Source organism: Panthera uncia (genome assembly GCF_023721935.1).
Source record: "Panthera uncia isolate 11264 chromosome C1 unlocalized genomic scaffold, Puncia_PCG_1.0 HiC_scaffold_3, whole genome shotgun sequence".
NCBI classification, from domain to species: Eukaryota; Metazoa; Chordata; class Mammalia; order Carnivora; family Felidae; genus Panthera; species Panthera uncia.
The window spans coordinates 41,858,935-41,875,320 of NW_026057584.1; the positions used below are offsets into that span (position 1 = coordinate 41,858,935).

A 16,386-nucleotide genomic window follows, 5' to 3' on the forward strand; every position below is an offset into this window, starting at 1 on the left:
ATAGCTGGTGTTTGTGTTTAATGAGATGATTTGTCTTATTTCAAAGCCCATGTGCTGTAACTTTAAAACTATATTCAAAGCCTTCTTGGGCTACCAAAGAGAAGAGATGGATGAGAGTGAGGAGAAAATTTCCTTATCTCTGTTGTTGACATTTTAAGTATTCTGCATGTGGTAGCTTTTAGAATATGACATTTTGATGTTCATTTAGCTATTTGAAATGTCAATTAGGAAATCAGAAATTGTAGCAAATCATGTTATTTAACTTTAATTATAATCCTCACTCTCTCAACTGATAACATCTTAGACTAGAATATTCCTTAAAATATAAAGAGGGAAATATTTTTTATTCTAATCCACCCTTCGAATTCCCAACTCGTCAATCTTTGGGAAGTGGAATGATTTGTAAGAGTGTCACCTAAGTTAGGAACAGAAAAAGACTAAGAAAATTACATTTGGGGTACCATGACAACTAAGATGAGCATTCCTAGAAGAATCATCTTAAATATTACTTCTCAAAAAGTAATTGTGTAGGTAAAACATTACTTCTCCACAGGAAGATTAATTCTGTTCCTATTTGTAATTCAGATTTATTCTAAAATATAAGGCCAACGGCCACCAATCAGGGCAAAAATCGGAGATAAAAGGCTGAGAGTGGTGTTAGTAGTTTAAAAAATTCCTTTATAAATGACAGTATGTGCAAGAAAAAGGCAAAAAAAAAAAGATCAAAGATTATTCTTGGTCACATTTCACTGGGCTCTTTGATATCCCTTGCCCTGGCATTAAAGGATAATCTACTCCAAAGAATTTCAGAACATTTTTAAGAAACTGAAAACCATCTTCTGAAGCAACAGTGAATCTTAGACTGGCAAAGTGTTATTTCATTATTGGAAGTATATCTACTTCATGTGAGTAAAACCTCATTCCATTCATTTATTTAATTTGCAAAGGAGATATCACAAATATAGATTTTTAAGTGTATTTTCAGAACAGCTTGTGAATAGCTCTTAAAATCTGGGATCCTAGCTACTCTTTGTTATATAAAGTGACAATAATTAATATGTATCAACAGAAAGGAAAAATCAATGGAAAGGAAAAGTGCTGATTATGTAAAGCAATGGGAAGCCAAATAAAATAATATTTTTATTTCCACACAGTTGGCATAAAAAGACTAGTTCCAGTTTTTTGAAAAATTATGGGCTACTTTTGATTTTCTCTCTAGAGACATTCACCTCAGCTTAGGCATCTAAAATTTATATAAAATTTCAAGGCACTCACAGTTCATCTATGGGCTGTAGGATAAAAATACTTGCTCTATTAAAATGAGGTAAAGAAAGGTGTGTTTGTAACTTCATTAGGGAAGATGAATGAGCCCAATTCTTTGACGACCAAATGTTGTGACTATATAAAGCTAAATTCATTGTAGTTTGTACTTTGTAACGTTTCAGTTGATATATAATAGAGCAATTAATACATCAAACTTCTAAGACCTTTTGTGAGAGAGAAAATATTTAGACTCATCATAAAACTGCGGTTGCTAACATTTGCTATAATTTGCCTTCATTTAGTGGGAATCAGGACAAAACTGCCATATGACAGATTTTTAATGGACAGATTCCTTTCAGATGGATATATACATTCTTTTTATTTTAATCCTCTTATATAAAATTATCTGGCATATCATTTGAGGGTAATGTTATTGCTAATATAAGGCCTCCTGCCCAGAAATGTATAAATTTTTATAGAGAACCATAAGTTTCTTTTTTCTTTGTATTATAGTGTGGCAATCTGAGAATGTTGTGCTAATAGAAAGTAATACATTTACTTGGTCTTCTATAGTCATCAGAACTTTTATTAAGTGTATCATAATAAAAAGTGTAGCTTTAAAAAAATTTTTTAACGTTTATTCATTCTTGAGAGACAGAGACAGAGCACGAGTGGGGGAGAGGCAGAGAGAGAGAGAGAGAGAGAGAGACAGAGTGTGAGCAGGGGAGGGGCAGAGAGAGAGTGAGACACAGAATCCTAAGCAAGCTTCAGGCTCTGAGCTGTCAGCACAGAGCCCCATGCGGGGCTTGAACTCACAGACCGTGAGATCATGACCTGAGCCGAAGTCGGACGCTTACCCGAATGAGCCACCCAGACGCCCCTAAAAAGTGTAGCTTTAAAATCAGTTATGGTAATTTTTAATGCAGCCCCATCAGATATTTAATGTCCAATGTTGATTTTTTCCTCTGAACCCAGGATTCTAGCAGTATAATAGCCTGTATTCTATGCCCTTAGGTAAAAATATAACTTGGCAAATTCACAGAGATTACATCAGTGACACCTATCACATTGGACCAGAGCTAAAAGTTTATCTTCGAAACCCTCTTACTCTGTGTTTCTCAACCTTCTTCATCACTCTTGCTATTTCCTGTCTGTGCAGTAGTCAAGGGCCCACGGACACCAATGCCATCAATTTCTACCTGGATGAACATGTAAATGTTACATCAACTCTTTGAGAATCAGTCTGCTCTGTAATGCCTGGTTATTATGAAGATAAGATGAGACCATGTAAGGGAAAGAGTGACTCCAATATACCCATGGCTAGAATTATGTTTTTGTTGGAAGAAATTGTCAGTTAATAAAATATAAAGATTAGAACTCCTACAGGATTCTTTACTTTTGAACAGAAGCCCAAGACCAAAGGGATGAAGCTTCAGGAAGAAATCATTGTAGTACTGAGGTGTTGCTATAAGGTGCCTTCTGTGTCTTTCAAACTCTATCCCTGTTTGGTCCACTTTTCCAAAGGCTTGTTTCAGAGTTGGGTCCAAGTAAATACTGGATAAAGTGTTTATAAAAATAACTTAATAAAACATATTAATTTGAGGAACTTTTTCTCAGGTTCAAAATACTTCTTGGTCTACTCATTGACAGTGCTTAAAACTGCATCATTTGAGGAAAGGAGAAAACCACATTTTAGAAAAATATCAACTTACAAAAAGCACAAAAAGTGAAACATATTTAACATATTGCATTAAGTTTACAGAACAGAGTTTCAAAGAAGTAAAGGAGAGGTAATTTAATATAAATGTATTAAAAATATATAGGCATTAATAAATTTCACACCATTGTAACAGTGGACAACTATTGTGCTCATTGGCCATGGCTGGGTAAACTTTGCTTTCCAAAAATCTAATTCCTACTTTTTAAAATAATCCTAATAAGTGTACTGGTTGTTCCAAGTAACTCTGGAAGATATGTGTATATATATATATATATATATATATATATATGTATGTATATATGTATATGTATATATGTATATGTATATATGTATATATGTATATATGTATATATATGTATATGTATATATGTATATATATACATGTATATACATGTATATATATGTATATGTGTGTATATATATATATGAATATATATATATGTATATATATATATATTCAGGTAACATACGGAAAGATGCATGTGAAATTAGATACCATCTGTAAATAACAGATTAAAGAATATCAGAAAGCCATGAGAAAGATCTCAGATTTTCAGTGGAATCTTACCTATAAAACTTCAACTAAGTGGTTTAGTATTTTAAATTTGTCAAGGCATTAAATCTTGCAATGCTAGGTCATAGATGGTATTAAACACTTTAGCCTATCCTATAATAAAAATGATGCAAAAAGATTCAAGAGAGGTATATTAAAACAAAAATATATATTTGGTACATATATATATTCACCTGTGCAATCTCATTTCTAATACCTTTTCAGTAACTCTGTGAAACAGAAAAGGCAACAGCTCGTGAGGCATATTTTCAATCATCTTGAAATGCCCTTTACCCTAGTAATTTGCTTTCTAGCTCTGCATGCATTTTAAATGACTACTTTGCTAATATGTGAAAGATGTTAAAAAGTAAAATGAACATATCATGCACTAAAGAAGAATGTGATGAGAAATTGAGGTCATTCAAATTATTGGTAAGAGGCTTATAACTCATGATGATGATCATGGCAATGAAAAGATGGCAAGGAAACTGGCAAGCAACCGTGAGCAAGTTGATTGTATAAGAATGATGTCATCTCCTTGATTGGGCAGCATAGACCCTGTGGAAGCACTTGTCACTGCTATAAGTGACATTTCCCAATGTCAAGTCACAACATAAACCAATCATAAATCATTGTAACAGCAAGTGGCCAGTAATGGCAAATTGAGAAATATGAATAAGGTTCTTATTGTTCCCAGATTTTTTCTAAATCCATCCTTTTTGGTCTTTAAGTACACAATTCACATTTTCAGAATGTTATAATTGTCAATTATATTCCTGTACTTTTCAGATGAAATCTAACTTACATCTCTACTTTAAATTATAGTGGAATTTCTCCTCCTCCCCCCCACTAAGTTTTGCTATTTTTACATTTTCCCCAGTAGACCGATACGGTTTAATATTTATCACAGTGGTATTTGAGCTTGAAAGTTCCCTCTGCTGTTATTGTGGAAATAAATAATAAAAAAATATTGTAGGACACATTGCAAATAAGGATATTTTATTAACTTTGGTTAGAACAATTCTCACTGGAGTTCAAGTTACAGCATCAAAGAACTACCCAAAAACATCTGTCTGAGATAAAATAACTCCAATAACTGTCATTGTACAGACTAGGAAAACGAGGCTGAGAATGTTAAGTAGTTTTCCTAGGTCTTAGAATAAAACTCCGATAAAATCAGAAACAGATATATAGAGGAGGTATGAAGAACTTTCTTTCTGGACTTTTCTGACTTCACCATTATTTTATTTCTCTCTTCTGATGAATAGGCTTGCCTTGTCTGACTACATCATATAAACTGGCATTTCGGGAGTATTGTTTTGGATCACAGAAAGCTCAGAGGTAGATTGAATGCTTAATCACAACAATTATATTAACTGAGATTTCTCAGGGCACCATGTTCTGATATTATATTTTTAATTTATTTGGTTTTAATTTATATGTGTGCTATAGAATGTAATTGCAAATATTTTGGGAACCAACCTGTGGAGATAAATATATCAAATGGCAGCATTTATACAACTTATTTTGTGGTATAATCAAAAATAAAAAGCAATTGTTATTATCATCATCATCTACCCCAAGTTTAGAATTTTAAATATATGGTCTTTCTGGCCATCTTTTGGGAACAGTAACTATATTTCATTACATTTTATTTTCTATTTACTTTCCTGCATATGGAGAAAAATTGCTTAATTTTTAATATAATATGGATTGAAATTTTCAAAGTTCTGAGTGCTGAAATAAATATCAAAACCTTTAAAAATTTTTTAATGTTTATTTTTGAGAGAGAGAGAGCATGGCATGGGAGGGGCAGAGAGAGAGGGAGACACAGAATCTGAAGCAGGCTCCAGGCTCAGAGCTGTCAGCACAGAGCCCAATGCAGGGCTTGAACTCAGGAACCCCAAGATCAAGACCTGAGCTGAATTTGGATGCTTAACTGACTAAACCACCCATGTACCCCAAAACCTTTTTAAAAAGTATTCTTGTGCCTTTTGTGAGTTTGGGGAGAGCCATTCTATTTTCATCTACATAACTTTAGCCAAGATAACTGAATTTATATCCATTAATCCTTCTTTATAATTTAGTACCTCATTCCTCAGTATTACTGGAGAATTTTTCCATAACTTCCTCCACTTTATCTGTTCCTGAATCCACATTTGAAATCAACATCAAAATCATGTAGAATCATGTAAAAATCCAGGACAATTTTTCCATTTGTTGGATTGTTGAGGTTTTGTTTGTTTGTTTGTTTTTGTTTTGTTTTGTTTTCATTGCCTTTAAAAAGTCTAATGTACTGTCCACTGTATTTGCTTAGGTCCTTACAGGATATTTCTATTTACTATCTATCTGTGTTTCCAAAAAGAAGATTTTATCTCTGTCCTAAGTCTAGCAATTTTAACTGCACTTTATATTGCTGCTTATTTTTTACTTTAGTAGTATTACAGATTTTTTGCTCTGATTGTTCTTCCTAGTTTCTCTGCTCTTAAAGTGGAATGCAATTTTTAAAATCCTATGCATACTACTTTTTTAAATCAACTGGAAATTTTTTCTCAAAATATATTGTGATTTTTTCCTAGGATTCTTTTAAGTACTATTGCTGAAAAATAGGATTCAAATTGTTCAGGCATGGTTAAGAGGGAAGGAATTCCTGAAGAAAAGTAAAAATACTGGGTGACTTTCCACTAAGTTCGTTGGTCCTCTGATTCTTACTAAATTCACTTCAATACAGATAAAAGAAAGAGGGGGAAAAAGGCTACCATCAATATCAGTTAGTTTTTGCTGCATAGCATACAACCCCAGAAATGGTAGTTCTAAACATTAAACATTTATTAGATCGTGGTCCTGTGGGAGGGAAATTTGATCTGGGCTCAGCTGGGCATTTGTTTGCTGCTCTTGTCTGCTGGTAGACAAGCTGGCAGTCGACTTGGGCATTGGGGCAACTGGGCCACATATATCCAGCATCTAACTGCCTAATGTAGATTTGTCCACATCACAGTTGTGTTCCAAAAGCAACAAAAAAATGGTGTGCGCCAATCGCTGTGTTCCAGAAACAACAAGAAAAGCCATGCACCAATAAGCAAGCATTTCCCAAGTTTCTGCATGTGTCACATTCACGAATGTCTCACTAGGCAAAGTAAGTCACATGATCAAGCCCAGATTCCAGAGAAGAGTTAGGCCCCACTTCTTGATAGAAGAATGACAAAGTCATATTGCAAAGGGCTACGTCATAAGAAACCATAATCTATTAAACTCTCTCAGCTCCTAGCTTTCTCTTTTCTGCCTCCTTTTATTCATCCCTTTCCATTTAAGGGATACTCTTCATTAATGTTTCAGTGGAATTCTTTCTGAGACTTCTCTTTGAACATAAAATATTTGCCCAATTTCCACGAAGCTAATGAAATTCCTTAATTGGTACACTCCAATTGCTACCAATTAAGGAATTCTTTGCTTACACCAAAAGTGCTCTGCATGCAAAGATCATCTGAAACTGAGGCCCCAAAAATGTTTTAAATATTTAATTTGTAGTATCCCAATAGGATTGCCAATTCGAAGCACTGCTTTCTATTTTCATCACAAAAAGACTAAAATGCAGTGATGCTCTTTATCATTTAAATGTGACTCTGACTTTCACAATTATTATATTATTCTTATATGTCTAGTTATTTGGAACTGATCACAATTATATCAAAATCCAAAGAGAAGAAATAAAGAATGGCTGTCTGCCTTGGAAGTTCCTGCCAAATATTTAAATTATAAACTGACACAAAATGTGAGAGAGTGGGAGTAAGGGATATAGCACAGGAGCAGAAAGTCTGGAGGAAACCAGGCGTCTAGATTAGGGAGTCCCCAGAAAGTCATATGGCTTTAAAATAAAAGGAAATGTCATTCTTCTTAGAAAAGTGACTATATGGGATGCCTTTATCATATTTTTTTAGAGTTTAATTTATTTTGAAAGAGAGAGAGAGAGAGAGAGAGAGAGCGAGCACATGTGCACAAGGGAGCGTACAAGGGGAGAGGGAGGGGCAGAGAGACAGAATCCTAAGCAGGCTTTACAATGAGAAGGCAGAGCCTGAGCCGAAATCAGGTGCTTAGCTGACTGAGCAACCCAGACACCCAGCCTTTATCATATATTTAAATAAGCACATAAGGGAAAAATTCTAAAGTAAAATAAATATTAAAATAATTATTAGATTAGGCTGTGACACTTCCATTTAGTGAAAATCATTTCATTGACTTGTGATAATAAATATGCAGTAGTTTTTCCTTAAAGTATGTAAATATATACACAAAAAGTACACAATAATCATATAACTATAGGCATAATTATTTGAAATGTTTTTCATATGCTTTTATGAAAAATTGTTCTCATATTGTTGTTCTCACCATTTACTATCAACTCAGGAAACAGAGAAAGAATATGTTTACATCTTGACAGTATTTACCTCATGTATTAGTCAAGGTTCTCCAGGTAAACAGAGCCAACACATAGAAGAAGAGGCTTATTTTAGGGATTTGGCTCCTGCGATTATGGAAACTGAGATGACTCACTCATCTCCATCCACAAACTGAGACCCAGGAGAGCCAACTGATAAAATTTAGTTCAAATTTGAAAGTCTGAAAACCAGAGGAGACGATGGTGTATATTTCAGTCTAGATCTGATGTCCCGAGAATGGGAATATGGAGGGCAAACAAAGATCCATGCCCCAGTTCAGGCAATCGGGCAGGAAGGGTCAATTTTTCTTTTTCTCTGCCTCTTTGTTCTATTTGGGTGCTCTACAGATTGGATCATGCCCACACACATTGGGGAGGGCAAATGGCTCTATGGAATCTACCAGTTAAAATGCTAATTTCATCTGAAAACACCCTCACATGCTCATCCAGAAATAATATTTAGCCAAACACTTGGACACTCTTTGATCCAGAAAACTGACACATAAAATTAACCATCACAACTCATTTTCCCAAAGATCTCTTGGCAAGAAACCAAGGAGTAAGATATAGATGTACTATGCAATTATTCATTTGTTAACATGTTTTTCAGATCTCTGTGATCTAATTTCCAGAAAACCGTTTCTGATATTGTGTAATACAGGACATTTCTTCAATTTAATTAATATCATGACAATACAAATATAAGGTACACTTGGCATTTTCCCCTATGATATAAAAATATTTTACATTAGCGTGGATATAAAATGTTTGTGTAACCCCCCTATAAAGTACCACTTTTATCTCTATAATTAAGTTCATATAAAATTCTAGTATCTTTAAGAAAAATACAACGCAGTGTACCCATTTTCAGAATGTTTTCAACAACATATATTTCTTAATCTAAATATTTTTACAGTCTAGAACACTGAGAGGATAATTGGAATATCACTCATCCTTAGTTGTTGGACAAGTTACAAATTTTTTCTCAAAGTTTATCAATAGCCACACTCCTAAAAGTATATAAATACACAATTCTAAGTATGCAAGGCACCTTATATGTATAACTCATAAATTAAAATCCATCCATACACAATTATATAAGAATGGAAATTCATATCAACAGTAAATCAGGAAACATGAGTTCTTTCCTTGGAATACCGTAAACTCCTACTCTGGAAAGCCCTAGACAGACAATAGTGGAAGTAAAACTCTCTCAGAAGTGAAACATAGGGTTACTTTTGATGTGATAGAGGCTTTAACAGGAATTCAAAATGATGTTTACCATGGAGTCTTTATATCCTTAAGTACTCCCATCTCTCTATGCATCTCATTAAAAATGTATTTCATATGACCAGAAGCAATTCTAAATGACCCCACAAGGCTAAGGTTGTGTGGTTCAGTGGCATAATTTCAATTGCTTTAATTCAGAGATAAGTCCTATTTCCCAGGAGGGTACTTGCTTCTACTACTTGATAAAAATAATAAATCTATTCTATTAATTTGTATGATTACAAACTGATTTTATCAGATGATGTATCAACATATTTATATGCTGTGCAACAAAATCCTGAAGGCAAAACAGAGCGAAACCTTCATGTAGGGGATGTTGTTCTTGCACTGACTTTTACATGAATAGGCAATCTAAATAATATTTTTCATCACCAAACCCCTTTGGCAAGACAGTAACTAAATCTGAGTTCTTCCCAAAGAAGGTTTTTGTCATCATATGTAAAGAAAATAAGAATGAAATCAGAATAATATATTTGAAATATGGAACTCTTGGCAGTGAAAGGAGATTCTTAGTAACATTAAGTTTTGGGGATTGTTAAAAGCTACTTGTGAATCTCAGGACATTGGGAAGAATGTTCTATAAAATTCTGTTTGAATCTTGTCTGTATAAAAGAGAAAGTATGTCAATAAACCTCAAACTTCAAAACAGCGAATCAACATTTTGTCTGAAAAGTAAAGAACACTGGAAAATGTGAACATTCAGATATGAAGACATTCGTTATCTAAATTCTTGGTGACATCCTATGACTTTCCTAAGTGATAGCTGTACCCCAAATGCCTGAAACATCAAAAAAAAGGAATTAAGAATGAATCCAACCATATATCAAATAATGCACGTGGTAATAGACTAGGAATCAACACAACAGGGTTATGTGGAAACAAACTGGAAAATAACCTTCTAACTAAACAGAGGCAATTGTTATGTTACAAAAATATGTGCCCATTGTAGGCATGTCTTCTGATTTGCCAAGGAAACTTTGAAATCTAGATTTTTATGTAAAATACAGGTTTACATTAAATTCCTAAGTGTTCAAATGTTGGTAAGAAATTACTGTCTCAATCAATAAAAAACAAACCTGACGGTGCACAGTCTTGACTTCTAAAGTACATACTCAAAGTGGTCTGGGGATGATTATATCATTTACTATGAGTGTTCCAAGAATTTATTCTGACAAGTTTTGTATAGCATACTATCTGAAAGCTAGCCAACTCTTGGCTATAAGAAAAAGTTTTTGTTCAATTAAAGTAGCAATGTTAAGTCCTTTGGGAGTTACAAAGTAAACTTAATTAATTAGTCTCTGTGTGTGTGTGTGTGTGTGTGTGCGCGCGCGCGCGCGCGCGTGTGTGTGTGTGTAAAAGGTAGAAAAGAGCAAAAAATAGTTTTGAGACATTATGTATCGCTCTTGCAAGTGCTTATCTTGTGAATTTCTGCTGATATACGAAGGATTCTGAATTTTTTCTGTAAGACAGTCACCAATAGACAAAAACATCACAATTTCTGGGAAATATTAATAAACAACACACTTATTACCCAGTCTCACAAAACAGAGAAAATTGTACTTAAATCGGGTGACTGAGGACAAGGTGATGATGTTGTCTTTTTTGCTTCCTGGCATTAATATTCTAGAAAACTTCATTCTGTTTGAAAAACAAGAAAATATAATTTCCTATAAGGAAATGTACCATGTTCTCTATAATCCGTAAGACTCAAACATGGTTGGACCCCCTCCGGAAGGTTTTTATTACTATTACTTGGAGGTTTGCCCTAGGCCAAGTCAGTATTCAAATGGCATTTGTGCAAGGGTAAGCATACGTGTTAGATGGTATTCACTAAATTTGCTGCTCCATCAGAACAGAGATCTTCTCTGTCGAGCCATAGCCATGGCTCTCGCATCCTGACAGAAATGCGGAATCTTCCTATAGTTGTGTCGTAACGGCACCTCAATTATACTTCTTAATGGAAATAAAATTGACCCTTATAGTGGGTCCTAAATGGCACCAACTAATGAAAGTGTAGTACTATATTTAACAGGGGCTAACAAAATAGTTGTAAATGTTTGTGCTACCCTTACCAGAGGACAGAAAGGTCTTGCCAACAGGATATGTTTTATTCATGTTTATTCTAGCATTATCTACCAGCACAGTGGCTGCAAGGTTGTGTGTGTTCAGATGCAAGTAGAGGGAACAAGGGAATGAACGCGAGTGAAGGAATAAGTCAGCACAATACAGGATACACAGATGCTCGGTATCTTCAACTCACTTCAGACACTCTTATCCTTTAGCAGGCTATAGGGTGTTATAGCCTGATGCTGCTTTGAGATTCTGCAGGAAAAGACCGTTAAGCAGCATAAAATGTTCAGGATGTGTTCCAGGTTTTGTCTGTCATGGCAGTTCCCGTTTCCCTTGAAGAGTCTATTGTTTTTTGTTTGTTTTTATTTTTATTCTTGCTTTGTCATCATCCAGGGAAGCTCGGAAATTGAGGTATCATTAGTGAGGGCCTCAAAGCTACATGAGTAATGAGTGTCCTCTCACAGATCAGAGAGCTTGAAATTTCCTAATTCTTCTCTCATTGACATCACTGGGCCATGACGACGTGAGTATTTGGGTGGCTGGGGAGGGGGAGAAAACACAAAATCAAAAATGAAAACGGAATTAAATAGCACGAACAACAGCAAAGATAAATAAGACACCTGAGAAGCTATTGGAAAAGTGAACATTATTATATGTCAATTATAAACACCATGTCATTTTCGAAAGTGTCTTAGTGGGAGGAGTTATATTTGTCACTCAGTACAAAAACAAATGATATTTGGGGGCAAAGCTGTTTATGCCATGAATTTAAAAAGCAGAATTATAGAGGTGCAATTTTCTATCAATGGTTGGCTAAGCAATTTCACTCCAATTTTTGCTCCTATGGTTTATTAACCAGAAGATTGTCATTGGGAAGCCACTATTCAACTGGCTTCATGCATTTAACTCATGACTCAAGGTGTCGGAAGGCTGGTGTAAAGAACTTTTTTACCCAATTATTAAAATATTTTCCTTTGACCTGGGGCTTTATTCTTACAGAATTTTCCGCAAGTGGGTATTATTGTTGTTATTTTTATTAGTTTCCCTTTTCTGTAACTGCCATTCTGGACCTCCTGGTCTAAAACCTGGCAGGACTGTAGGTTTGTTATGTTAATTTCTAATAATAATCGCTACTTTACCACTTACTGAGGAGCTAGTAACAACTTATGACATTTCATAGTATTTATTGATCAGTCATCAGCCTTTGAGTCCATTGGCAAAAACTACATGTAGAAAAGTGCTTCTGATGATACCTACAGATTCTTATCACAGATCACATAATAGCTGGATGCTACAGATGGAATCTCAACAGAGAAAACATGCCCTTAAGTAGGATAAGAGTGTTTTGGTTTTAACTGAAAACTCTACAGGGATTTATGATGTGTAGGATACAGGCAAGTCCTACATTCTTTTGACCCTCACCCCTGGATGAACACTAGTAAAACAGGTTATCGAGTGAATAGGTATCTAGAGAACATTGAATTTTTCCCTTAAGATCTATAATTACACTATGCTGATGTTTAAAATTCCCCAAACTAAAGCTTATATTTTTTTTAAGTTTGATGGTGAAGAGTCTGGACAAAGTGCCTGTGTAAGCATTTGAGCAGATTAAGTGATGTTACTTGAGAAAGACTTGGTCCTGCATCTAAAAATTCTTCTAGCTTACCCCAGTAGAGAAGTACATGGGCCACATATTTATGTTAGATTTTTTGAATTCTAAAACAAAGTGTCAAGCTGCCAACAACCTTCTTAATATTTAGATATTTACATAAATAATACAGAATTCTACTTGTATTTCAGGACCAAACCATAATAGCTTCATTTGGAATTACTGGTCTCCCTGTTCCTACCCAAAGAAATAATGACACAATTGAAAATTGAAGACAAACATGCTAATGGTTAGCTTCCTATGCTTCCAACACCAGCCCTTAACCTCTTAAAGTTAAACTGGAAAAAAAAGGCAGGGGGGACCTGGGTGGCTCAGTCGGTTAAGCATCTGACTTCGGCTCAGGTCATGATCCCATGGTTCGTAGGTTCGAGCCCCACACCTGGCTCTGTGCTGATAGCTCAGAGCCTGGTGCCTACTTCAGATTCTGTGTCTCACTCTCTCTGCCCTTCCCCTGCTTGTGCTCTGTCTCTCTGCCTCTCAAAAATGAATAAATGTTAAAAAAAAATTTTTTTAAAAACTAGAAAAAAAAGTCATCTGAAAGTTACATGGATTACATGTATTTATTACACTTAGAACTGTTTTCACAAAACAAAATATACAATGTTATGTCTTTGCCTTTTATTATGATGATACTTTGGAGGGGGACTTATTTTAGATAATGAAATTATTGAATAATGATATATCTGAATATTTAAAGAGGAGATATAAGTAATTGGCAGAGTATTTGGGGTTGGTTTGCTAAAAAAAATACATGGAGAATTAAGGAAACAAAAAAGCATGATTATTAATTTTAAATGAAACAAAAAGATTGCAAGAAATAAAAAGTAATTATAATATATCACACAGATCAGCTGTGATAGCATCAGTACAATAAACGCATACTGTTCTAACTCAAATCGGGATCTAATTATCCTAAGAAGATGGGGAAAGGGAAAAGAGGCCTTTGATGGGGTACTTTAAATAGCAATATAAATGGTTCTTCTCATTTCTAAATTTTTTATTGAAGTTTCTTTCCAATAAACTGTCTAATATCTCATATATAAGGATTCATCAAGTAAAACCGCATGCAGTTCATATTAGAAAACATTACATTGTATTTTCCTAATCTGCTTCCATAAATTAATAATGAGATGACAGAGCACATTGTATTCCCTTATATGCCTCAGCAACTAGGAGGTGCAAACCTTTGATTTATATTCAAACCAGTAGTTAGTCTCAGCTTATTTTCTGATTAATACTTAGTTCTTCTTCTTCCTTGTTTTAATGGTATATAATGCATCTGTGGCTTTTGGGGTTATCTACTTTCAGTTGTTAAATGCAAAAAAGTTAAAACTAACAAATAAACAAGGCTAATGCGTCCCCAAATGAACATGATTTTAGGATAAATGTGAGCGCTAGACGTGGGTGTGTCACTGTAAGGTAAAACCGCATTCCAAAATATTTCATGAAAACTAATTATGAATTGTTTTGAGTGAATCAAAATTTAAAAGTCATTTCCTGAATTTATTGTGTGGAAATTCCCATGTAAGACAGTCTGTTGAAGAGTCCAGAATCAGAAGTCAGGAAAAGTAGTTTCTATTCTGACCTCCCCAGCTTTTTGGCTTTGGAGAAACAAATTCTCTGAGTCTTGAGTTAATTGGTGTTCCAAGCTGGGCCCTAAGCTGCTTCTCAGTTAAAAAAAGTTCATCATTGATTTTCAGGCACATTTTTGTAAGGTTATAAAGATAATCAGGACATATATACTAACCACTATTATGTGAAGTAATAGTTAAATTTTAGTTCTTAAAATTTTTTTTTTCAAGAATTTTTTTTTTCAACGTTTTTTATTTATTTTTGGGACAGAGAGAGACAGAGCATGAACGGGGGAGGGGCAGAGAGAGAGGGAGACACAGAATCGGAAACAGGCTCCAGGCTCCGAGCCATCAGCCCAGAGCCTGACGCAGGGCTCGAACTCACGGACCGCGAGATCGTGACCTGGCTGAAGTCGGACGCTTAACCGACTGCGCCACCCAGGCGCCCCTTAGTTCTTAAAATTTTAAATAATAAAAGATATGGGCATACAAAGTCCTTTTCCTAATATTGGCTAAGAAGTTTCCAGGGTAGAAATTATAAGTCAATAAAACAGAAATCTTAAATGGAAAGCTTCTGCAGAGCAAAAGAAATCATCCCCAAAAGAAAGAGGCAACCTACTGAATGGGAGAAAATATTTGTAAATCATATATCTGATAATAGGTTAATAGCCAAAATGTATAAAGGACTCCTATAGCTCAATAGGAAAACATCAAGCAATCCAACTTGAAAACTGGACAGAGAATCTCAATAGACACTTTTCCAAAGAAGACACACAGATTGCCATGAAGAAATGCTTAACCACACTAATGAGCAGGGAAATGCAAATCAAAACCACAAAGATATCAGCACCTTACACCTGTTAGAATGGCTATTACCAAAAGGCCAATGCCAAGTGTTGGTGAGAATGTGAAGAAAAGAGAACCCTCTCTCTGACTAATTTCTGACTGCAAAAGCCTTGGTTTTATAGTATGGCCAGTTAAGCAAAACCTTTTCAGAGGAAAGGAAGACGGAAAACCCTAACCACCCTCTCTACCATTTTATCAATTAACATTTAAAAATCACTTCAAAAATTCAGTGGGGGGCGCCTGGGTGGTGCAGTCGGTTAAGCGTCCGACTTCAGCCAGGTCACGATCTCGCGGTCCGTGAGTTCGAGCCCCGCGTCAGGCTCTGGGCTGATGGCTCGGAGCCTGGAGCCTGTTTCCGATTCTGTGTCTCCCTCTCTCTCTGCCCCTCCCCCGTTCATGCTCTGTCTCTCTCTGTCCCAAAAATAAATAAAAAACGTTGAAAAAAAAAAAATTAAAAAAAAAAAAAATTCGGTGGCCTAAAAGGCCAAGTTGGTCAACTGGCAGCTCTTTTCTGGTCCAGGCATAGCCGGTCTCAATGTTGCTTGTTCATGAACGATACGCTGTCATTTGTATCAAGAAAGAGATTTGCTGATCTTGGCTGGGTTCACTCACATCTCTGGGACCTATATTGTCCACAATCTCTCAATCTATAGCAAGCTAATCTGGGATTGTCCACATGACAATTGAGCAGAGTCAACAGGCCATTCAGAAGGCCAGCCTGACTGCCCCAGATGGGAAAGGAGACTCCACCCCTTGATGGGAAGAGCTGCAAAGTAACACTGCCATGTATATTAAGGTAGGGTGGCATTTTTGCTATCTGGCAAGAGCAATGGATCATATTTCTATTTTATCTAAGTATCCCTATTAATTCTTAGGGACAATAAACATTTTTAAGATTTTTATTTTATTCAATTACCATGATTAATGTCCTGCATGTTGCAGGCCTCTTTTTTAAGAAGTCCACTACAA

The 16,386-nt window shown here is 35.2% G+C and overlaps 1 protein-coding gene across 1 annotated transcript in view; it reads right to left on the bottom strand.

Moving 5' to 3' along the window:
• The window catches only part of LOC125911384 (uncharacterized), a 165,663-nt gene that overhangs the window by 22,585 nt on the left and 126,692 nt on the right, over positions 1-16,386 (bottom strand). Inside the window, 1 exon segment of the mRNA XM_049615253.1 lies at positions 2,387-2,462. Coding sequence (XP_049471210.1) covers positions 2,387-2,462 — 76 coding nt within the window.